The sequence below is a fragment of the Tetrao urogallus genome, assembly GCF_951394365.1.
Source record: "Tetrao urogallus genome assembly, chromosome: 3".
Lineage (NCBI taxonomy): Eukaryota > Metazoa > Chordata > Aves > Galliformes > Phasianidae > Tetrao > Tetrao urogallus.
Window position 1 is genome coordinate 1,284,956 of NC_136815.1, and position 25,814 is coordinate 1,310,769.

The window sequence follows — 25,814 nt, forward strand, 5'->3', positions numbered from 1 at the left end:
GTTTCCACGAATCTCCCGCTACGAATTTATCACGACTTAAAAAGTACAAAAATACAATTGCATCTCTGAAGGGTATTTTATACCTACCAAGATCATCCAAGCACTCAGGACCAGACAGCTCTTTAGCTTTCAGAAAACTAATGCATGAGGCAGAAATGAGATTGAAAAAATTTTGCCAATATATCTATGTGAATTCCGAGTCTCCCTGCATTTCCAGTACAATTACCAAGATGCATGTATCCATCAGGCCAGCTCTGGTACGAATGCTGACAGCACAGTGTTAGGGTATTAGCAACGTGTGCAAGATCCAATACTAGCACAAATTTAGTAGTTTAATAATCTGGAGGAGCTATCTTCCTGGAATTTTAATCTCATACCAAGTAAGAAACAAGGCTCTTAGCTATTAATCTACTCACATATTTAGGGCAATCCACCTCTACTGATTAAAAAAATGAGACAACAAATGCACGTTAAGTCTTTCCCTTTTCTTCCCAAGAAGCAGGTTGTACAGCCAGGCTGTTTGCTGGGCAAGCCTGAGTTCCCATTAAAAAAAAAAAAAAAAAAAAAAAACCTGCACAAGTGCCCCAATTCAGCACAGCACTAACTCATGTTCTTATTTCTATTTGAGCTGGCCTAGATGCGACCAACCCTACGCTATTTGCAAAACTCAAGGGAATGTGTAGCCCAAACTCTGCCCTTCTGCTGATTATCTGATGGAAGACCTGATACATTGCCAGCTGATGATAAGGACATGGTTAATGCCATCCTAGATTGCTGGGATGCCCCTAAGTTGTATCACAGCAGGGATTGAATCATGGAATTGTTTGAGTTGAAAGGGACCTTTAAAGGTCATCTAGTCCAGCTCCCCTGCAAAGAATAGGGATATCTACAGCTCGACCAGATTGCTCAGAGCCCTGCTCAGCCTGACCCATACCTGCAGCTCAGTGCTGCCTAACAAGAGGCAGGTCTGAGCTGGACCCCAAAACATACACAGTGCACATCACTGGTGCCTGAGCAAAACCCTCTCCCAAAAATAGAGGAGTCAAACATCACCTCCATTTGCCCTGAAGGGTTTTGTTAACATGGGGCTTGCAAAACTGAAACCCTCTCCGTCTTCTGAACAACTTGGCTCCACTGGCAGTGAGTGGTACGGCAATGGTGCTGCCTTCTACCTTGCACAGAAAGCCTGAGAGATGCTAGAGAAGGTTATAGCTTTTGCTTTAATGGCTGGGTTTGGTTTGGCTGCTCCTCGTGCTGAGCGTAAGACACAAACCAGTCTCTGCTTTATCTTGAAGCACAGTTTCCCCCGACCCCTTAAGAGCAAAAAAAAAAAAATAAATCAGTGTTTCCCCATAGAGTTTAACACAGGGGGAGGAGTCCAGCAATCAGCAGCAACAGTGGCTGTGCATTCCTCACCTCTTTGGAGAGGATTTGACCAGCAGTGCATCCCCAAGGAGGGGGTGTCCCAACATCCTCTGGACCGGGGATGCTCCATGCGGCCACGACACCAGCACAGCCCATAGAAGCAATCAGAGCTCCTGAGGATCAATAGGCAACCAGCCCCAGAGCTCACGGGACACAACCTAGCCTCAGTACATGGCCTCGTTGTCTCCCACAGAAGTGAAAGGGATGCTGTAAGTGCTGTTCTTGCTCCGCTTGCTCTTCTTGTTCCAGACAAGCAGTGTGCTGGCACTTTTGCTGTTCATCAGGCTCTTCCGGCTGTTCTCCTTGTTGCTTTTCAGCAGCCCGCTGCCAGAGGACATTGCTGCTGCTTTCTTCTCCGCCTGTTTGGGGAGCAGAGATGAGTAAAGGCAGGGCAGCACTGAGCTGGGGGTATAAACACAATGCTTGGGTCTCAGCCCTGCCCCAGGGCACTGGGAAACCTCTGTGTGCTGCAGAGCAGCTTGGTTTTCTTGAGGTTAAGAGCAAAATGGAGAAGTTTTCCATCTTTGCAAGCTGCTACCTGCTTTGTATTTGCCAAGCTGGCTGCAAACCAGTGTGCTGCACACTGGAGACAAAGCCGAGCCTTAAGCAGATCATAGCCCACTTCACTCCCCAAAGCTTCAGCTTCCCATCTGAGGCTCAGAATGTGACTTACAGCTTTTGGCCCCTCCGAGCCCTGCAGGGTTATCACTCCAATCTCCACGCCCTCTTCCCCAGTGCTCTTCAGCAGCTGGACCACCTCGGCATGCTTGGACCACCTGCAATCCTTGCCATTCACCAAGATGATGTAGTCACCCTCCTTCAATCCAGCTTCCTGCAGGTGAAAAGAAAAGAATCACCCATTTTCGATCAAAGATAATGCAGCATGAGGCCTGACTGCTTTCCTCCCCATCCAGCAGATCCCAATTTTGCAGAAACACAGGGTGTGGGAAGGGTAGGGTATGGCCTGCAGTATGAAATACTCAAAGCCATCATACTAATGATTTTTTACAGCTGCTTTGCAGCTCACAAACGTGGTGATGGCTACACTCAGTATCCACCATGCCGTGAACTCTGAAGCTCTCCAATAAGAACATACCCAGCTTCAACTTAGGTTAAATGCTATAGGTCTACAAAATAAAAAAAAAATAATGCCTGCAAGCTTTGACCCTTAGGAAAACAGAGCAAGCTTAGCAAGGTTCTATGCACTCATTCCATGTGTCAGGAATCAATAAAGCACTAGAAGTGCTTAAAGCAAAGCATGTGCCGCTCTGCAGCTGTGGGACATTACAGACAGGAGTAACCCAGAGCAAGGACATGCTAGCCTAGATACAATAGAGGTTTAGTAACTTATCCACATGGGAACACCCACATTTTGGTGTCTATCTGGAGTGCAATCCCACCCCAGATCAGTGCAACGAGTGTTGGTAGCACAGGGTACACACTGTGTTTTGAATCTGCTTTAAAAAGCTTTCCATCTCCCTCAAAGGGGTGAAATCCTGCTGCTAAGGAGCCTGTTATTAAGGAGATTCTAGGATCTGGGTGGCACAGAGGATGCAGCACAGTGATGGGGGGGGGGGGGGAGGTCCACCCAATCATCCCACCAGGATGCTTCAAGAAAGGTTCTGCCAGAAAACATCCTGATCCACTGCAAAGCTCACACGGTGAGTCTGCACAGCACTGATTTGTGTTTGACATCACGTTCCATCCCACGTCACATCCCTCAGTGGGGGGATCCCCCCACCTCAAGCACCCCCTGTGATGACAGCAGAGCTTAGAGTACTCACAGCAGCACAGCCTCCAGGGATGACACCAGCAATGAGGACTGGGGAATCTCCTCGCAGTGTGAACCCAAAGCCATTCTCTCCTCTCATAAGATGGACTCTCCGCATTGGGTACCACTTGTTTTTGGCCGAGAAAACTGAGAGGGGCCCCTGGGATAAGGCAGAAATGAGAAAAGCACCTTTCAATGCAAGAGCAACTCAAAGGGAACATACAACTTTTGACGGAAAAGAGGCAGAACAAGATAGCCTGTCCTTTGCACTTCTTTGATAATGCAGTTATGAGCCTGCCCAGGGCTTTACCATGCCTGCATATCCAAAAAACCAGGACATTTATGGCCAATAAAGCTAGAGGAGCTAAAGTATCTTACAAGTGCCTTTGTGAGCAGCAGTCCAGACTAGTGCATGTTGGAAAGGACCTCAGTCCTCCTTTCCTATTCTCTTATAAGCAGCCTAGGTCACAGTTCTATGACATCCTCCCTGCAAGGCAGGAGAAGGTCTCATCAAGGTCAGGGAGTTGGCATCGTTTCAGACACTGAAATCCTCGAAGAAATGAAACAGAAAGCTTCGATGCAAAGCTGGCTCCTTAACTCCCCACTTCTGGAACTAAAGGGAGGGATGAGACGGAAGATGTCTTCACCTTAGCATTGCTCTGGGAAACAGAGCCAGACTGGAGTGGTCAACTGTAGGGCACAAGGCATTGGGATGGGTCACACTTTCAGGGTCAGACCACTCCAAAAATCCTTCCTGTTCTCCCAGAAGCAGGATTTACCTGCCTGCCTTCCACTCAGGTTGCCCGAAGGCAGAAGTGCTGGTTATATCCCAATCAACTCATCCTCTCCTCAAGGTGCTACGTAGGCTTCAGATGCCTGGGGGACAGGGACAGTGCAGTCACTGCAGCCTCCAAGGCAGCCCCAAAGCTCAGCCCTTCCCCCCAGGACCCTATTAGCCCACCACGGCAGAAACAAAGGACCTGCTGGGATTTTCTTATGGGTCCCTAGCTCGTCAACATCATGTATGTAGAATAGAGCAGTGTTGCCCCTAGGGATAACACTACCCTCAACTTGCTCTGCTCCCCTAAATAGCCCAAGACCCACTCAAAACACCCATGCCTGCTTCCCCATGCATCGGAGGAGCTTCACAATAAAATTCAGGGTGGATTTTGGAATCTGGCTCAACCCATTCAGCTCTTGTGGGGATGGACCCATGCTCTCCCATCCTTTCTCCTGCCTAGATCCTTTCTACAAGGAATTGACTTGTCCTTCTCAGAGAGCAGCTGCGCCAGGAAGAAGGAAAGCAGGAAAACAGAGCATGCAGGGGAGGAGGTGACATTTGCTCCCGTGGGGCCACCCCACCTCAGAGCTATACATACCAGCCTGTGGAAGAGATCTGTCACCTTCACCTGAGAGAAGCTGGGTGACTTGATCTCCGGCTTCTGGTGCGTTTTGGCTAACGGAAGGGGGAGAAAAGCACATTCACCAGGTCAGGAAAGAGCCAAAGTGGCAGCTGCCACCTCTGCATCCTGCTGCCCACATAGCAAAGGTGCAACCCACAAAAACCCACAGGACACTGAAAACCACTTACGGTGAATATCCGGGGCATCTCCAGTTTCAAAAAAATCCTCCTCGTGGTCAATTTCTGAGTATTTGCTCAGCGAGCGTTTGTGGGCAAAAGAGAGGACCTCCTGGAGGATGTCCATCTTCCGTAGGATCTTGCACAAGCCGTGGATCCTCATGGCTTCCTCGTGCTTCATGATGGCTTTCTTTAGGTGAGCTTTGCCTGCGGAAAGCGCAGAGATGGCAGCCCAAGAGCTCAGCACCGTTCCGAGCCCAGGCTCTGTCGCTCGCTCGGCTGCCCACGGATTAAAGCAGCCTCCGCGGCTGTGTCACCCGACGTGACTCAGGGACGGCCCCGTCACGTTCGCAGCCTGCCAACGGGCTCTAAATGGAGTAGGTCCCAGCCGTCAGCACAAGCCCCCAATGGAGGGCTGGGAAGGGACCTTGAAGGGTGACCTACTTCATTCCTCTGAGTGAATCTGGAGATGGGCTGGCAGATGTTCCCAAAAAAAATTACCGATGATGCTGCCGTCACCCGGAGAGGGAGGCTGGCACCACCGCCCCCAAAGTTCCTCCTATTGCTTAACCTACATCTCTGCATATTAACTTCTCTCCGTTGCCTCGTGTCCCTAGTGGGTACAAAGGACAATTGAGCCCTGTCCTCCTGGTGACAGCTTTGGGGAGATCTGCTGCAGATGCCTCTTTTCTAGGCTAAGCACAGCCTTCACCATGCCCCGAAGATCCCTTTTGGTGCCTTTTCTCACTTTCTGCTTCTCAATTGATCATGCAAGTATTTTCAACTTTGTGAAAACAAATTGTGAAGAGAGCAGCCAAAGAAATCCCAACAACCTGCAAATAAATGCCCTATGAATATCCTGCAAACAACTCCTTTGCAAGAGACTGTGACAACGGTACACATATCCAATGTAAGCTAAAGAAGACATAGATATACATATAGAGAGAGGGATGTATCATAGATACATGTGCGCCTGCAGCATTTCCACCTTTAGGACACACGGTGGCAACATAAGCCAGGGAGACGATGGAGTTCACTCAGTGAGGAATCAAGGAAGGATTTTGAGACTGGATGAAAAAAAAGAGGGAGGAATGGACTGTCCAAAATAATCTTATCGAATGCATCAAACATATTCTATGCAAGCACCTACAACCAGCTTCATTCCTGGGCAAGAAAGTGCTATATTAAGTAGGTTTTAATGACTTATCACTAACTTCTGCATTTACACTGATGAAATAGATAAAAGCATGGAGGATACAGGTCAGGAATAGAAGTTGTGCAAGCTTTTGGCTCCGGTTTATTGAAACTGGTGGAATAAAACACAATGTTCTAAGACCATGAGACAGCAGAAGGAGAAAAAATATCATTCTAGGGAGATGGTTATAATGCTGCGAGTTTCTTCCCTTCCTACAGACCAAAATTAGAGCTGAAGTTGGTGTCTGCGCATGAATTTTTCACAAGGCAACACTGAATGGAGACTGTTTGGAAAAAGAAGACCAAAAGGCAGCTTGTGGAGGAGGCAAGCAGAAGGCGACACCCCAGAAGCAGGGCACTGAGCTTGCTCTCACTCCTGCCTCTTTGCTAAAACATGACTTCAGCTGAATAAGCAACGTTGTGTCTCTTCCCTGAAGCCGAAAATTTGCGTGGGAGGAAAGCTCTCATCTCCCAAACCTTTTGATGCAGCAGCAAAAAAAAAAAAAAAGAAGCCACCCCCAGCCTTCACTGCTTCTCCTTGTCAAGCTGCAAGCTTGAGCCAAGCTCCTTTGCAAAAGCTCCAGATCCCCATTGGATTTCTCTGAGCTGCATTGCGTGATGTTACCTGTCTCAAATGCCTGGGGTTTTACTGTTAAACTTGGCGAAATGTGTCAATACAAGTACCTTGAGTTGTCCTCAACTTCTTAATAGCGAACACCATAATGCTTCCCTGCCTTTCCAGGGGAGGTTCTTTTCAACAAAAGGTGTTTTTGCATAGAGAGGTCCTGCAGAAGTTCATCACTAGAAGCTCAGGGATGTTGATAGTGGACAACCTTTGAGGTCCCTTCCAACCCGAGCCATTTTATAATTCCATGAATCCCATTCCCACGAGGATTCAGGGTTTCATTTCCCAAACCAGGCAGTTTGCCCCCAATGGATGCACTCACCCAGCTTCCTTCTCTCCTCAGAATCCTGCAGTAGAACACGAAGTGATGGTCCCTCAGGCATGGTGATGTGGAACTGGAGAAAAGCCTTTTCATGCTCTGGCAGCTCAGCATCAGATGCCGCTAACAGAAAAAAAAAAGAAAAAAAAAGGGATGCAGAGAAAAGTCAGGACATTGTTCCAAGCATCACAGCAGGCTTGATTTCTACACCATTATTCTCATCCAGAGCTGTTCCCTGTTTCCTTGGCTTACACAGCAACCTCCTCTTCTGGGCACAAGCAAGTAAGAGAGCCCTGTGGACTTGCTGGTCCAAACTGTAGGAGATGCCAAAGCTCTGTCAGCATCCCTGGCATTGGTACTGAGCATCTCCAAGGCTGGCCTGTCCTATTCCTGTACCCACAGAAGCATAAGGAGCTTATTGCCAGCCATCTGGAGGAGCAAAGGATTCACTACTCTTGACCAGAGTTCATACTTGGAGATACAGAGAGTGGGAACATGAGATCTCTGCAGGGTGCTGGTACAAAACAAACCCCCTGACTCAGGGATTTCCTGTGGATTTGTGCTCCCACCAGTGTCTCATGTTATTTGGATAGGCAAAGGGTTTCAGAATTTCAGGGAAGAGCTTGGCTCCATCCCTTGTAACCTCATGCAAACCTGGTTCCATCACATCCTTCTGCCATTTCCGTCCTCATCCCCATGACATCCCACTCTCTTCCATCTCCACCCCAGCAGCTGTCCTTGCTCAATCCTGTTTCTGCAATGCACAAGCCCAGCAGCTTGGTAATCTCAAGCCCTGCAATACTTCCAGGCTCACAGCAGAGCTGTGAATGCTGCTTTTGGCCAAAAAGATGAATCTACTCTAGAAGACGACCTTCAGGAGCCCTCCAGTTCTGTCCTTAGCACATAGCGGCTCAACACCACAGGTTCCTGTGTGCATCATCTGCCCGCCTCCAAACCCTCAGCCTGACACAAAATTGATTGTACGGGACCATGGTGACAGCACAGATGGAAACTATAGGTCACATCCTGCTTCCACATTCCAGCTGGCTCCCCATAGCCACGTCACCTAGCTCTGGTAAAGCCACACCGCACACAGAATACTCAAGGCAGCCATCCATAAGGCTGACAAATAAATTCAAGTAACCCAGGGATTTCTTGGTTTGAGAGAGTTTATTGCTGTTTCTTTTTTTTTTTTCAGGAAGTCTTTTGCTGGTCCAACATATAGTTAAGTGTGTCTGAAAGCTGCTTGGCTGGGAACACACACCCAGAACCAAGGGGGACAGCAAGTGACAACTGTATAGATTTTTTTTTTTGCTGGCCATCTTGGAAGGACTTTCTTTGCAAGCACCGTGCAAGTCATGAACAGAAATATGGGGTACATTTGCATTGTGTACAAATTAGTGAATCCATCAATGTGATCAGCAGCTCAGAGCATCCCAAAAAATCTAGGCATGGGATCCTACGCAAGATTCTTTTCAATTCTGTCGCACAATGCCCCCCCAACACCAGGCTGCTACACAGAATCAGAGAATTACTTAGGTTACAAAACACCTCTACGATCAAGACATGAAGACAGCACTCAGCTAAGCAGCTGTTTCTGTGCCACAGCACTCACCTGGGCAGTCACAGAGAGCAATGGCAGCAAAGTAGTGGGACAAGGCTTTGAAATGCTCTGACTTGACATGGACCATGGTGGTCCATGAGAAGGGAACATAATCCTTCACGTGAGCCTGGGTCATTGTCTGGTGCACCAGTGAGTAGACATCTTCTACCTGTGGGTGTCAATGCACAGATAGGTGATGTATGGGTTGGAATCTAGCATGTTCATTGGGTGGAAGTGACAGCATGTTGTCATTCCTCTTAGGGACTGTGGGGATCTTTTTGGGGTGCTCTTACCCTGGCTGCCTCCTGAGCGAGCTGCAGCCACGTGAGGAAGTCCTTCTGGGCATGCAGTAAAGTCATCTTCTCAAAAACACACTCCTGGACTTGGGCGACCATCAGCCTCACCAGCATGTTGAGGGAAGCAGTGCTCATGTCCAGGCTGGGAGCATTGGAGAAGTTTTCCTTCAAGTAGTTAAAGGCACCTGTACAAGGGAGAAGATGGTGGGAGCTGCTAGGCTTACAGGTGAGGAGGGTTTGGAACAAGGTTTTTCCATGCCTGAGCACAAGTTCCAAGAAAGGTTGTGGAGTTTCCTCTTTGGAGATATTCAGAAGTTACCTGGATATCGTCCTAGGCAATCTACTCTAGGTGGTCTTGCTCAATTCAAAGGGGTTGGACCAGATGGACCAAGAGGTCCCCTCCAACCTCAACCATTTTGGGATTTTGTGAGGATACAGGAGAAAAATCAGCCACCAAGAACAGCCCAGGATGCTCACCCAGATGGGCTGTGCATTTCAAATATCTTACCATAACACGCAATGCTACTGCAGCAAATAATCTCTAGGGGTGCTACCTTGCTTCTTAACCCATTCTTGTCCCTGCAGCTTTTTTCTCAGAGCTTTGGATGACATCAATCCCTTAGAGACTCTTCTAACTCACTTTGCACAACTGATTCCCCTCCTTCACATCATCCCTGCCATAAGGATTTATTAGCCCTGCTCTGACCACTACCCAGAGGTGAGGAAGGAGACAGAGAAGGAAAACGTACATACCAGCTGCCTTCTGAAAGGCATCAATAGCCTGGTTGAGCCCTGGCAGGGAGGCACGGTCCTGCCGTGCCCCTATCTGGGTGTGCAAGGCTCCGATGTTGAAGAGGACACTGCCTTTCTCAAAGGCCAGTGCCCGCTGGTGGGATGGAACCCCAGTCAGTGAGTCGTACCTGGAAAAGGGAAGAGCCAGAAGGGATGAGAATATCAAGGCCATCAGCCATTGCTCCCACCTAATCACAGGATTTTGAGTTGGTAGGAACCTTTATGGTTCAGCTAGTCCAAGATGACCAAGAACGGACCTTCAGAACTTTCTGTATTTTGTACAGACTCTCTTCCCACCACCATGTATCCTCAGAGCCTCAATTCCCCCTATACCCTTCAATAGATCCATTGAAGGCAACATCCTCAAACCAAAAGCAAGATTGAAACCCAGCTCTTGACTCTATGATGGAGCTCAGAGGAAGGATGAACCCCAAAGAAAACCCAGCACAGTGAAGGAAGCCCAGCCCCGCTTCCCTCCCCACTCCCCATTAGTAATGATGCATGGATGGAAAAAGCTGCACCAACCAGTGGAAGAAGACACCCAGGCTTTTGCTGGGAGGGAAGAAGCGGCTGTCGAGAAAGTAGAGTTGGTTATAATACTCCATGAGGAGCTCCAGTCCAGCCTCATTCCGGCTGGGGGTACGCATCGCCTGCAGGGATGGAAGAGAGGGAAGAAAAACATTGGGAGAAAGAGAGAGGAGAATGGGAGGGAAAGATGAGATTTATGGAGCTGCACATGCTGGTCAACCCTATGGGCTACAGCCTAGGTGGGAGAAATCCCACCCAAAAGGCTTTGTGAGCAGGACTGCAGGGGATGAGGGGAATGGCACGGAGCTGAGCTCCTCTGGACCACCCTAACACATGCAGGCAAGGGACAGGGTTGTATTAATGCTGAAAAAGAAGCTTTATTTCTGTGGCTTCTCTGCTTTTCAGAAGGTTGAAAGGAGGCAAACCCTCATGCAACTGATGGTTTGGCTGGGGAGACACGTTGGAGCACCCAGATCAGAGGCAGCAGCCTGGGAGCAATGGAATGCTGGTGGCAACACTCATCTAAACCAAGCTGGGATTTGACTTTTTTATTTATTTATTTATTTTAAAGAGAAAAAGTCATGCAAAATCTGATGGAATTAATGCTAGGGAAGAAATAAGACTTTTTTCTCAAAACAGATAAATCCTTGGGCTTTTGACTCGAGACAGGGAGGAGTGCCAGAGCTCTCCTAGTTTCAGTCACGAGTCTTTTCCCAGCCTGTGGCTTTTCAGGGCACCACTCCCACAGCCCAAAGAACAGGATCAGGACCTTCATAAAGCCTGAGAAAGCCTTTTCTTTCCGCTCTTAAGATCAAAGCTTCATGGCAAGGCAAAACTGAGGTTACTTATGAGAGCTGCTATGTAGGAGAGAATACCTTCACAGGATTGCTCTACACTTCCTCTTCTCCAAGCACTACGCTGCGTGTTAGCTGGAGAGAGAGCAGTCATTTAGCCTTGCCAGGGGTGAACTATTCATAAAACAACAATAATGGACGGCATGGTATTTTTATTGCTGTTCATTCTAGGTTATCAGGTCATTAAAGGACTCCATTAGAGTCAGAAAACATCTGTCTCCATAGAGACAGAAAACAATTACCAAAAGGTCTGTAATATTTTTGTAATCTCTGAACTGAAGCCAGGGATGCAGCACCCTGAGACACAAGGACAAGGGTGCAGTTTACAGTGAGCACTGAGGTACCCAGAGCAAAATACAGCACCTCCAATGGGTATTTCTTGGCAAATCAAAGGGACACCGACCTGCCGCAGCTCCATGAACTCTTTGATTTCTTTTTCAAACATGACACCCTCCTCTCCATAGTGCTCACTGATGAAATCCTGGATGGGGAAAGAAAAGAAAAATCTGAATAAACATTGGAAATAAGTACTCAAGATTTAAAGGGTGATTTGTCAGCTCTCCCCACAAGAAAACTTGCAGTATGGAAAGTAATCTCCCCACTCAGCTATTCTTCTCCACTTCAACAGAAAATACATTCCCTTCCCCATTGCTTCAGACCCCCATTTCCTTTTTCCCCCCGTTTTCTCCACCTAAATATATGTTATAATTGTTTCAAAACTGAACTGATGTGCCATCTTCTCTACAGCTCCCAACCATGACCAAGTGAAGAAACATCCCCAAAGTGCAGACGCACTCCTCCATCCATCTTCATTGCATCTCAGGTGCAAACTCTCTTCACTCACCTTCAGTGGCACCAGCAAATCCAGCTCCTTGGTCTCTTTCAGGCCCAAAGGAATCATGGGGACACTGATGGAATCACTGGAAGAAGACAACAAACCCTTTGATGGATATTTTTTTTTGAAGAGTACAACTAGAAGAGAACTCAATTTTGCCCAGCAGAGGGACACGCTTTGCAGAGATTATGCACAGAAGACATGCTGATAACCTCAAATCTGCCATATTACTTAAATTTCTGCTTTTATCTCTGACAGATACAACAGCAACCACATCAGGCTGCAGTGATGAAGCTGCTTTAATTAACAACTCTTGAGAAATGGGAGTGATGTGTGCACAGGTCATGGATTCACGAGCTCCTACGTGCTAATCTGGGCTTTGTCGCTGATAAGGACTTGCTGATAAGGACCAGCTCAGGAGTGCAGCTCCACCTGATATTGAAATTTGCTGCCTCTATTAAAAGCAGCTGGCTATAAATAGCACTTATCACACTGCCAGGTCAATACCGTAAAATGCTGAAGATTAGGATGACATTGGTAACACCCAGCTGGGAGTGGTTTGTTTTCCAACACTAAAGCAGAGCATTTGCACAGAACTGAGGAAGGATCATCTTTTGTAGGATTTTATTGCAATTTTGATATTTTCTTTTTTGCTGACAAGAAGTGATGGTCTCCAAAGGCCTTGAGCACGCATAAAATTACCATCTTGTTGCTCTGCAAAAACCTTTCAAATTGGGCCCATCCTCTGCCTCCTGTACACAGATATCAGGTGAGAACCCTTGATGGGTTCCCAACTTGCACCCAGCTCCCCAAAACGCAAGAAGGGAGGCAGGTCAGGCAGGATCAGGCCCTCAACAGACCAGATTTGCACAACAGCAAGGTCTCATTATCTTCAGAAACTGCATGTTAGCAGAAACATGGATTAGCACATCACAGGCCTAGGAGGGTTAAACTGGGGAGCAGGGGTTGCACCCACACTTTAGTCTATTCATACTCACTGAATAAACAGCTTCAAGAGCTATAATTAGAGCAGAAAAGCCATTATTGCTCATTCTCATACATGCTCATTTCTATTTGAATCCAATGCCCAGAGCAAACAAAGGGGCTTTTGTCTGGCTTGGGCACGTTTGGGGGTTGCTGCTGCTGTTGTTTCCTTTTTGAACCAAAACAAACAAACACTTGGGCAGAGCTCAGGGAGGATGCTTGCAATCCTGGCAGTCCAAACTGCAACTTTCCATCACCAGCCCACTGCTGGGGAAGAGAGCAAACATCTAGGGTCATGCAGGGATCAAAGGCCACAGGTAGGATCTCCTTAAGCCTCCTCTTCTCTCTGCAACCCTAATGCATCATTCACACATCCAGATTGTCCTTGCTCTGCATTTAGCAGAAGTGCAGCAAACACGATGGAGTCAGGGATGCTGTCTGCAGCTCTTTCTGTCCACAGAAGCAGAACAATCCTCCAAAAGGAGGACCAGACAATGAGCAAAGCACATGGATGTATGGACACCATCCAGCTGTTTTGAACAGGGGAGGAACACCCATAGCTCCACACTGCTGCAGCATCTCTGGCCTTTTCTGCTTTCATGATTGCTGCTTTTCTCACCTCACTGAAATGGCTCCAGTGAATCAAGCATGAAGTGACTGAGTGAGGATTTCAAAGCAACAGAAACTCTCAATTAGCAAAAGGTCTAACCTCAGAAAGGGGGGAACAAACCTAATACCCTTGTTGGGAGAAGAAACCACCCCAGGATCAACTAGAACAAGACGGCTTACAGTTTTAACTACTTCTGTTAAATATCCCACTGGAAATCATCATGCTCTGGAAGGATGCTCAGGACAAGGAGATTAGGTAAAGGAAGATTCATGGTTGTTTCTGCTCTACTCCTCCTGCTTTGGGATATTAGAATCTAAAGGACACAACCACCCACACAGAAACACCTCCAAAAGGATCTGCTAAGAAAGGTGCTGAGTTTGGTCTCCTTGCAGTCTTGCAGATGAAGCACAGATGGATGCTCATCAGCCTGAAAAACTCGTTCTGGCCAATCTGTCCCATGCCCCAATCTTCTATTCTCTGGCTACCCCTCAAGCAAAAACCCCTACCTGTCATTCTGGTAGACATCCATGCAGCTGTTTAGCTCCTCCAGCTCCTCCTTTAGCAGCTGCAGGTTGGAGTTCACGTAACTCAGCTCCAATGCAACTGTCTCCTTGACCTTGTGGTTACTGGTGGCTCTGAAAGACAGCACTGCACAGATCAAATCTCCCTGTAAAAGCTTGGCTGAGTCAAAGAACAGCAACTAAGTCAGCTGTTGGTGTGATACCATTACATCTTCCCTGCCACGTACATCCATCCAAACCTTCCTGGCTAACTATTTCCATCCAATTCTTCACAAAGCAGAGAAGAATTTTAGTTCTTTGCATTTTGTTGGGGATGTTGACTCTGTTTCTCCCCTAGAGCAACCCATATGACTTGCACTCTCAAGCAGTATCCCTCATGAGCTCCATCCATGCTCCTACCTCCAGCACATCCTTGGATTTGGTTATAAGCACTCAGGTGTTTGCCCACACCAAACAAAAGCTGTGCTTCATGCTTAGACCTCCACTTAAAGCAGAAAAACCTCTTTGAGTGTGCGAATAACCATTCTGCAAGGGCCAGGCTTGCCATTAGCAGCACCCTCCCCACCCTTCCCCCTCATGCATGTCAAGAGATGTAAACACAGAGGATTGATTTCAGCTGCAGCAAGCTGCCTGCTCTCAGCAAAGCAAACTCCCAGGCTGATTATACCCTCTTTATCTGCTCCGAACTAAAGCAGGGAGAGATAACCCAGCAGCCAGGCAAAGCCAATGGTGAGCAATTGTTGGCTGAAAGGGACTGGCTGCTTGCCTTAAATCACACCAAGCCCCACTGGGATGCAGTAAAAATGCCACGTGCATGAGCTCTGCTTGGCCAGGGCAACACTTACCCCCAATTTTTGCAGAGCGCATTGCCTTTGTTTATTACTGACATCATCCTCCAGGGCCCTTGCTCTGACCTAAGGAGCTATGCTGCTTTTCTTTCAAGACGATGGCTCCTTAGTCACCTCCTCTGCACCTCCAGACAGTTTTGCTTGCTACCAGGTTTAGAACAAACATTTTTAACCTGGGGCGCTCCATTTTGCACCCTACAAGCGCTTTTTGCAGCACAGCACCTCTCAGAGAGGTGATCTGGGGAGCAAACAATTGTTTACCAGTAGCACAAGGAGCAAATCTCTGCTGGTAAAGACTTTGGTATCTTCAGGCGTACACACTGATCTATATAACAGCACACAAAGTGGAATTACCAGCTGTTTGCTTAGCTAATGTTGAACAAAGATTTCTGAGCTATTTAAAAAAAAAAAAAAATGGTTTATTGGCAACACCTTTATCTTCTCTGCACCCCAGTATTTGAACAAGGAAAGAGCTTCCACTGCTGATTTATTTATCCAGAAAAAAAAAAAAAAAACCCACAACCCCATAATGCTGAGCAAACACCACATGCATTTTTGCCAATGTGCAGCAATGGCATAACAGCTTCTCCAGGAAAGGGGACTGATATGCTGAACTGAACTGAGCTTAGGAAACTGCATTGAGATTTATGGTGCTTTTTTTTTAAAACCAAGAACAGAAAGAAACTGTGAACTTCACTCTAGGCTGAGCACAGCACTGTTTCTTCTTTGCATCTTGCTAGTTTTGTTAGGTCAGTGCAAGTCAAGTCTAAAGGGTTGTTGCTCAAAACCTATTATGATCTTCCCCTCTCAGGCTTTAATCTAAGGCACAACCTTCACTTTCTTCCCCTCCATGTTTACAAACTCCAAAAGCCCCATCCCTCCCCCAAACCGCTTATCAGCTGCAAACTAGACTGGAGGGAAGGTGGGAGGAAGGAAACATCGCTGCTACCAAAGCACATCCAAACCGCTGATCCAGGCAAAAAAGGGCCCCAACAGTGCATTTTGCCTCTTCCCTGCAGAAAAACAATCCCTCCCTTCCCTGGACCAGTAATTAATATGGCTTTTGCATCATATTTTTGCTCACTCCCTGGTGAGGGAGGAGGCAAAACAGCTCTGATGCATGCACTTCACACCAAAACCACAGCTGGGCACATTTTCTGCTGAGGCTGCACGATTCCAGGGAATTTCTTTTTTTCTTAATAACAAAAGGTGAGGCACATGGAGATCTCATGGACTTTTTAATTAGATGAGTTACGGTCCTTCAGGGCCTCATACCTCACTGTCCCCAGGATCCCATCTTTCAGGGGATCCCTGCTGTTCTAAGCCCCCTGCCAAACTCCATTTCTTGCTGTGGTAGAACATTGATAGCTCCTTTCTTTCAGCTGCACATATCACTGACATCAAATCACCCTGATCCAACAGGAAAAAAAATGTTCATTTTATTGGAGAGGGTGGGAGGAACAACACTAAAAATCACAAGATAACCATGAAAAAAAAGCAGTCTCCATAAAAGAAAATATCTTAACAAGCCTACACACCTGCTCAGATTTATTACAGGAACCTGATACATACACTAAAGTTATAAAGAAGGTCACCTACAGGTTAAAAAGACAGTAGATTTTTTATTTTTAAAAAACATCACGTTATTGCATCATGACTTCATCATGACCCGTCTTTAGGAATGGCAATAATGTGCTGAACCAGCTGTGACCTGAATGCCATACAGAAGCAGCAGTTTTTGCACCATCCCATAAAGGCACCCGCGAAGCAGGATGGAGAGCTGCTGGGCTGTAGCTGTATCCAAAGGAATGCTTGAGTTTTCCAACAGATTTTCCTTGGGTGGAATTACTGGGACAGCTTTTTTCTTTTCTTTTAAATAAAGCTGGATTTGACCCATTTACTGGGGGCTATCATGCAGGATGTCTGCACTCAGAGCTCAATCCCAGTTCAACATTTGTTCCCATAATTGCATCAATTCCCAGCCTGCTTTCTAACAGGCTTGCAGGGCATTAAAACAACCACTTTTCATTAACCCCCGCTGCATCAGCATTGCACTGAACACGGGGCAGGCATTTCCAGGAGGAGTGCTGCAAAGCCCAAGCAAGGTAGAGCCATGGGAGCCCTAAGCAAGCATTACTAGGGCAAAAAGCAGCTGTTCAGTGACTGATACACATTTGCAGACAAGCTCATAGTGGTTTAAACGAAAAGCCTTGTGTAAGCAGGAGATAAAACCGCCTCTTAGGGGAGGGGAAAAGATTGAAAAACATGAAGAAAAAGCAACTGATAATCCAAAGCCATTCCTTTTCTGCAAGCAGCTTGCAGGTGCTTCCTGGACAGTTTTATACCCCCTTCTCTATACAATGAAATCTCATTTCCACTCCCCAGCCAAATCCCTGGACCAGATGGATGCTTTAGAGGCCAGGACTCACCTGAAAAGGTTTTCTGCCCCAGCACGCATCCTCATCTCCTTGTTGATCTGCTGGTTGATCCGTGCCCGCCGGTGCTGCAGCTTGCTGCGTTGGGTCTGGGCAAAGGGATCACAGCCCTGCTGAGAGAAAGGGAGATGATCTCACCATGGCATCTTGGCAACTGACCCCATCCTGCTCCATCCCCTGCTGCTCTCATGTGTGGTCTTGCATCACCCCATCACTGCTATGTATACAGAGGCTTTGGACTTGCTCAGGGCTGATGATCTCCAACAGCCAAAATTCCATTATTAGAGGATAAAAATCACATCAGTGATGCCAGGGGCTGCAGGCTTGCAAGACATTTGCTTGATCTGCAGCAGGGAAAGTTCAGATTTGGTGCGTGCACTCTGGTAAGCCTGGGAATGGACTAGCATTGCAGGAGGCAGCAGTGCCACTCAAAAAAGGTTATTAGATAACACCTGTTGCTTACAGTAAATTTGTTTCCTGAGCTATTCGGAAAAGGTTTCTTAAGTACCGCAGTGAAGGGATACAGGAATTAAGCATCTCCTTACTAAGGACTTGCCATCTGGACATAATATAAGTGAAAAGAGCCATCCTGGGGTGTGCAGACAAGCTCACATAGCATCACATCTGTTCCTGAGCTCAAGGGCTACATCTGTAAGTGCTACCATCTCCTGCTGGCTACAGGGGATCAAGAGGAAGCAAGTCAAAAGTTCATGGGAGATGCAAGCTGCACAAAGCAATAAATTCATTCCATCCCTGCCTCCTACACGAGCTTCAGCTCAGACTTCCTGCAGATGGGGAGCACATTTAATTGCTGGCTTCAGGAAGCAGATGGCAACATCCCTGCATCTCACAGGGACAGGAGGTTACTACACGATGCTCCAGGCAGAAGGGAGGCCACAAAGAGCATCTCTGCATCCATGACCACAAAAACTCTGTCCGAGCAGAGATGATTTTTGTCATGCAAGAAAGATGCCTGGGTAAAAATACTCTCTGGTAAAACTGTTTAAGAGTGGGAATTTTGCCACTCAAGAGGGTCGACTGAGCTCCAACAGTGCCTGCTTTCACCCTGCTGAAAACACAGTTTTGGATCATTTTTCCATCTCTTGGTGGGCCTCCTCAGATCTCAGCCCATCCTTCAGCACTATTTAATCCAAAAAGCACGGACAGTGCTTGGTTACATCCCCAGAGATCCCTCTAGATCCCAGTGTTACTCTGGGAGGACTTCTTTCCAAATTCTTTGTTCAAGTTATTTTTCTGGGGTGCCAAAAAAAGGGAGGAAAAAGGAGGCAAAAGTGATTCAAACTAGTTTTGAATCAGAAGTAGGGAATGAAAAGCTTGCATTTTAATGGATTTCAGCTTTCTGGGAATTCATGTCTCACATGAGATGTCCAATAACAGGTGCTCAGCTTGAAAAAGTTCTGGGACTAACACTGACTTTTTCATTGAAGTAATATGATTTCAGCTCCTAATTAGTACACAGGACACTGAAGAATCAGAGTCACTCCATCTGGACAGTAAGTCTGCAGGATTAGTGCTTTACAGTAATCCACAAATTCATTAAAATCACTAAAGGACCAAGCTGAAAGCACAGAGCTGTGATTATTCTGCAACAGCAATTATGTAGGATGTTAAGGAAAACACCCCAACAACTGCACAAATCCCAAGTCAAGACTCTCAAGAGCAAAGACACAAAAGGGTGCTCTGAGAATGCTACCTCTGGATTCACCATGGGCAAACCCAGCCATCTTGCACAGATCATTGCTTCCTAGCTAGCAAAAATCCAGAAACTGGAGGAAGGAAAAAGATTAGGAATCTCTCACCCCCCCCCCAAAAAAGGCCATAAAACCCCATTCAAAACATGAACAGCCCCAGTAGCAGCTCCCCACACAAGCAGCATCCAGAAATGCTGTAGTCAACACACTGCTGGTGACAAAGCAACAGAGCTGAGCATCCTTTTCCTGCACAAGAGCAGCTTTGATCACCTTTTAGATGCTTTCACCTCCTGGAAAAGCTTAGTTGGAGTTAGTTTTTAAGACATTCCGGGGGGGAGAGAAGAATAAAGACTACCCGGATGTCACGAACAGGAAGCCAGAAGAACTGCAGCTGAGAAAGGATGGAAGAGGTAACTAAGGCACAAAATTCAAGACATTACCACATCAAAGCAATGAACGAGACCTTCTCCATGCATGCAAACACAGCAGCACTGATAATCATCCATCACCTTGGCTTTGCAGATGGGAATAGAGGAGGTGCCTTTCAGGAACTCTTGCAAGCTCTGATGTAAACATGCTCTGACAACACCCAAGAAGTCTTGGCATTTGGATTTGCTTAGGCTTCACCCCAAAAGAGACACTAAGCTATGCAGCTGCAAGGCTTTTTCTGCCTGAACACTGCATGTCTCCTCAATAGCATTTAGCAAGATAGTTATCAATTCCCATACAAGCTTCTACACCAACAGCAAAAACCTGCTGGGAAGTCAGATATTGGAGCATCTGATGCAACACCAAAGCCTAGTAAGGATGACAAAGCAGGATCTTGAGATTTCTTGCTTTTAGAAACTTGATGTGTTCTCCCCATGTCTTGTTTTCAGCCTCCAATGACTCTGCCATTGGTCTTGAAGAACTGTCACTGGCCAACATGGACCAAAGTCATAATTTCAAGGCCACCACAGGGAATATCCATGCCTGGCCTCTACTGCAGATCTATAGAGTCACCGCACCAAGGCCACTGTGCCTAGCATCCAAATAGGAACACTGCTGAAGTTATATTATTTCACAAATATTGCAGTGCAAAGGAAATTCAGCTCTAGGACTAGCCCAGGTCAACTTCCATACAGAAGGAAACACCACCACAAGTTTAAAGAGGTCACAGTTTTTAAAAGGGCATATTTCAATTGCAGACTAGCTTGGGTGGAAAAAGAGAGTCGGGAGCAGAGCATGCCCATCCTCTGACAGCCTGCTTTCAAAGGAACCCAGTATTTTAGCCATGCTCTTCAGACTGCAACCAAGAGCTAAATGCTATAGCACAGAGTTTGTAAAGTAAGCTGTGGTGGATTTAAGCATGCTTTATGTAAGAGCACACACAGAGAGAAACCCAAACCCCACTGCTGGTTATAAAAAGGGATTTTCCTCAATTCTCCTTTGTACAAGCTTTTGAGATCAACCCTTTCAAGGTCAGAAGAAAGATGTGGTATTTCAGCCTCTTGAGTGCACCCAAGGACATTGGTACAAGGATACAGCTGGGTACCTAGCAAGTGGCCAGGTTGAACAGGAGACTTCTCAGGTTTCCTTTGTGAAAGCAAGCATGTAGTTCTTCCAACAGAAGGCTATAAACTGCATAGTAGCCAGGAATGGAACACCATATATGCCCACAGCATGCAGCACACGTTAGGAAAGCCATAAAAATGGATGAGGTAAGGGCCATTAAATTACAGAAGTTGTGTCCAGCTCTGAAGTTCATAGCATCTGACAAAGCAGGATTAGAGACAGCATTATTGTAGCAAGGCCAATTTATGCTTTTGTATGGCACATCTGCCAAATAACATTACCTCCAAGCCTCAACATTCAAAGATGAGAGAAAGTGCTGAACATAAAGATGAGGCCAAGCCAAAAGACATCCCCCTGGAGGGGCATCAAGGTTTGTGTCAACTGAAATCCTATCTTTGTGTTGATATAGAGAGTGATATAATGGTGACTTCTCCCCATTTAAGAGCACCCATATGGAGTGTTAAGGCAATTACACAGTTAGGCTGCCTTGTCCAAGCAAGTCCTTAGGGAGTGTTTGCTTAGAGATGATCATCAAGTTCATGTTGCTCTTTGTGTCTCCAGTAAACACCAGGACATGAAGTCCGGATGTATCCTGGGTGACAAGGCACACCCAGGGTTTTATTTATGGCCTGGGTGCAAAAACAAGGCCATTGCCTTCCAGCTTTCTTCCAGGCAATAACAACAGACAACACTAATCACTTGTGGGAAGAGGTGGAGACCAGAAAGTCCAAAGAACAAAGGCTTGTACAAAAGGACTAATTTCTGCTCTTCCATTTCTGCTGGAAGAACGGGAGCTTGGAAGTGTCCGGAGGAAAGCAAAGCTTAAGTATCTGAAGTCATCAAAGAACAGCATGACACCTGTCAGAAAGGAAAGTACTCCTGGGATGTGCTGGTACAGTTATAAGCAAGAAAAATGGAAACCTAGATCCAGGCATCTCTTTCAACTTGGAATATTGTATGACTGTACTCCTGGGTGGTCCTGTGGAGCCAGGAGTTGGACTCAATGATCCTTACTTGAGATAGTCTATGATTTTGTGTTGCTTGATAGATTCTAGCATCTGCAGATCTTGTTGTTGGAGGAGAAGTTACATTCCTCTGTCTGAAGGGGACTTCACAGTTCAGGAGTATGGTAACAAGGCAGGCATGAATCAATCAAAATGAGAAGTGAAAATGGAGCCTACAGCTGTAAGTTTAATTATAGCCCTAAGAGTACTGCAGCAACTGCTCCTGGTTACCTGGAGAGATTGGCTGGATTACGGGAGGTATTCCACAGCCCACAGAATAACAAAGAAAAGCTGAAAATGTTTAATTCATGCCTAAACCATAGACATTCATAGTACTGCAGTTGTGAATCGGTTGGTGCTGATGTGGGTTGTACACCCAGCAACCCAACCACACTGGCCCACGGAGGTTCAAGGAGAAAGTAGCAGGGTAGCAAGGCATGAACCAGTCCTTATCAATGCATTTGGGTATGTAAACATATAGAAACCTTTGGTGCCAGGAGTACAACACATAGAGGGTGAGCTGCTGCCTTCATAGAAGCCATGGCCCCTTTTTTTTTTTTTTTTTTTTTTTTTCCCCCATCCCCTCCAGTGGGCAAAGTCATCTGGTTTCATGCAAATTGAATTATCTGCCCCCAGATTTGTAGCCCAAGTCATGCATTGCACATGGGCTGGAGCACATTCCCACTGCCAGTGTTACACAACATTGAGTCTTTCAATGGAGAGCAATGCAGTTGATAGGTATATAGCTCAGGACCTTGGATTAACAGCAGGATTAAGCCTATCACAGCATTCAATTTTAAATTAATCCAGAAGATGCTGGATACCAGAATACACAAAGCATAGCCCTGTTGCATTTAACAAAGTGATTTACAATGTGCACCTTATTATATTCCTGCTATTTCAACTGCCTTCAGCATCTTTATTACTCCACATCACTGTACATGTGCCTTACATAACCTAACCTTTGCTTCCCTGGGAATACATAGCTGGTTTTATTTTAAGAGAGGACTTCCCATGGTGATTTCAATCCCTTGACCTCCACAGATCTGCTCTTTGCACCAAAGCTCAAGATTGGCTGCTCCAAGTATACACACAACACATCAGGAGCACAATTGGAGTCTGGTTCCATAACCCACTCTTATCTCATTGCCTTCTACCCAATCTGCTCCCATTAGAGCCAACCCAGGTGCTACTCCTACATGTACCAAAAACTGTAGAGTCTTAATAAACACACTTTTCAGGGTGAAGAGACAAGCAAGGCTGCCAAATGAGACTGACATCTGATAGCCAAGAGAGGCACACTCCAGATAGAGCCTTCACGAGCAAGCCACCCTCTTGTCTAAACCGGAAGTCCTTTTGGTGGGACCAGGATTTACAGGCAATGCCAAAGCCGTGCTGATGCTGGCCTCTGATTACTGCTATTCCTAAAGGTCTTTGTCCTCCATAGCTGTTCTGGGAGTCCTGGGTATCGAGCTCCTGCAGTGCTGGGCCGGTCAGTGGTTTGCTTGGTGGTGTTGGGTACTGTAAGCTTGTAGTTTCCATGCAAAACAACATGCAAAAGAGCACAAAGGTACACGGAAAACCCAACTACTTTCACCCAGGAAGTGCTCCCAGAGAAAAATCCAAGAGTAATGCAGGCAGAGGTGAGCAACCCCATGCAAAGTTCACAGAGACCAAAGACAACCCCAACCTTCTACACTGGGCATGGACGCAGTCTCACCCCACTCCAAGTCTTCTCCAGCAATTGATGACCATAGCTCCAACTCATAAATAAGATAGGTACTTCTTTCCATCCACTCTCTGGTGTAACATTGTCTCCTAACAGTCATGCACAAGGGTTTGTCCCCAAAAGGGACAAACTTTTTTTTTTTTTTTTTTTTTTTTTTTTTTTTTTACATGCTCAGGTGGTCCAGCAGCAGCAAAGCTTGTCCTAGCAATAGGACAACAGGCTCTCCACACCTTCTTCACAGAACAACTCTGGTGTAAAAGCCCTGCTATTGCAGTGCAGCCAGAGCTGTCACCCAGTATTATTATTCCCCCACTGCAACCCATGAGTTGTAGATTAGGTCAGCACAGGATAAGTGGCCAAGTGACCCTGGTTTAGCCATGGGACAGGGGAAAACAAAACCCAGAGAGCTGTTCCAAGCGCTGAAGAAGCCTTTAAAAGTCTTCTTTTTAGAGAATCATCAATATTTTCTCAATTTCCCCATTTCAGATTGGAGTGTGAGCTGCTACAGCAAGGCAACAGGTCAGTCACGGTGCAAGCTACTGCTCCTTTCATGTCTATTTATATAGAAAAGTCCTTATCACAGAACTAATCTCACGGAGCACTCTGGCTGAAAGCTGTTTTTCCTGTGGGAGACATTACCAGCTAAAACCCTCTAAAACCTTTATTGAGAATATGGTTACATCATACAGCCCTTTAACAAATGGGCTGAGGATTAAGGTTTTAAACTTCCCAAAGTGCCCACAGGGGAGAAGGAAAAAAAAAAAAAAAAAAAAAAAAAAAAAAAAAAAAAAAAGGCAAGGGGGAGGGAAATGGGGCAGTGGGCATTTAAATCTCAACTCAGAGCTTGCATTTTTGGAAAGATGCAGTTGCTGCAGTGCTCTGTGTGTGTCATGGGAGCCAGGGCATGGAGCCAGCAGGAAACAGATGCATCAAATCCATGGCCCCACAAAACTAACCCGGGGGGGAAGCAACACCATAGCATTTGTGATTGCCCTATGAGAGGATGAACATGTGAGGCTACACCCACAGTCTGAGTGAACGAAAAAAATGCTGGTTATATTGAGAGTGTACTTCAAAATTGATAGCACTAATAGGAAATGCCGTTAGATTGTTTCTTTAGAAGGGAAAATCATGTTAGGAGAGATGCTGCATGTCCTCTGATAGGTTTTACCCCTTCAAAGCTTGGCAGTTATTAGCTGTGTTATCCTCTTCCAACACTTTAAAACAGAATAAACTGAAAGAAGGAAAAGTCACATGGGTAAATGTGAAAGAAGGGGACCATCTAATCTCCCTTTGCAAATTGGCACCTGCTATCAAGAAACAGCCCTGAGTGAACTCAGCCTGGTTTAAGGTTGCAGCTTTCAGAGCTGCAGTGGCTTGAGTGATTCAGGGTCAGATTAATCCACAGATTGCACTTTCAATCCATGCTCTTTTTTTTTTTTTTTTTTCTTATTTATTTTTTGGCTAAAGGGCTGCAGAATGGCAGAAACACCCTGAAAAAAAAAAAAAAAAAAAAAAACAAAAAAAAAAAAACCACAGTTTCCTGGAAAACTATTTTTGCAAAAGGGATGGGATAAGAGTGAAGGTTTTTCCAGCTGCTAACAGAATAGGTGCATGAAAAACCCCACTAATAGTCATCTGGAGCAACTTTTATGGCTGTCATGCTCTTTAAAGAGCAATGCCAGGAGGGTGCAAGCTTATCTTGGCACTCAACATAGGGTTGGTGGCACCCAAGGACAGAGCTCATCCTACTGTTACTAATTAATCAAGCGGCACCAGCTGGGTAATTGCTGAAATAAGGGGACAAATCACACTGGGATAAAGGGGCAAGGCTGACAGCACCTCCAGAAGTAGGGTGGGCTTCTAGAAAAGAGGGAAAAGAAATGAAACGGGGAAGAATTGAGCTTAGGAGAAGCATAGCAGGTATTCAGGTGATGACTTGGGTTTAGGGGTGACTTCATCTCCCAGCTCACCCCCCAAAGGGCACCCAGATACAGTAGGGGGGGAACCTCACATCCCCCCTCCCCACCCTAAACAACACCTTAAGATAACACTGAAAGTTCAGACTGAGCTGCCGCCCCCCTCCCTCCAAACTTTAAGCCTAAATAACGCTATTATGAAAGGAAAATAAGGAAAGAGGTGTTAAACCCCATCCCACCCCAGGTCTCACCTTCCGGGCACTGCTGTTTTTCAAGGCTCGCAAAAGGGCGAAGCCCCCAACCCCTTCTCCTCCTTCAACCGTACTCTGCTCGTCCTCTGCAGGAGGCATCATTTCCGAGGGGAGGGTGCAGCCCCAAATCTCCCACCGGGAGCTTCCCCCCAGGGGCCCTTTTCCCCTTGTACCCCTCACCCCCCCCCCCCTTCTTTTCTCAACACTGAGGGCAACGCCGGGCGGCGCGGAGCATAAGCAAGGCAGCGGGGCGGGGCGAACGGAGGAAGTAGCCAATAGAAAAAGGGAACGGAGCGGATGGGCGGCGCCGCCGTCCAATGGATGGCGGCGAGGAGAACGGAGGGGAGGGGGGAAAGGGGAGCCCGTCGCCCGTAGCAACGGTGGGAATTAGAACGCTGTGACGTCACGCGAGGGAGGCGAGGCCTC

At 46.6% G+C, this 25,814-nt stretch overlaps 1 protein-coding gene across 1 annotated transcript; it reads right to left on the bottom strand.

Annotated features, from left to right (window-relative positions):
- Positions 1–1,589: 1,589 nt before the first annotated feature.
- RHPN1 (rhophilin Rho GTPase binding protein 1) lies at positions 1,590–25,490 on the bottom strand (the record flags this gene model as incomplete). The annotated part of the gene is made up of 15 exons (XM_079533650.1): positions 1,590–1,784; positions 2,099–2,257; positions 3,210–3,356; positions 4,576–4,652; positions 4,788–4,982; positions 6,917–7,036; positions 8,529–8,685; positions 8,810–8,997; positions 9,566–9,732; positions 10,130–10,254; positions 11,390–11,467; positions 11,831–11,906; positions 13,922–14,050; positions 17,214–17,332; positions 25,389–25,490. The coding sequence occupies 15 exons, from the start codon at positions 25,488–25,490 to the stop codon at positions 1,590–1,592; spliced, it is 2,034 nt and encodes a 677-aa protein (XP_079389776.1).
- Between the last annotated feature and the right edge of the window lie 324 nt (positions 25,491–25,814).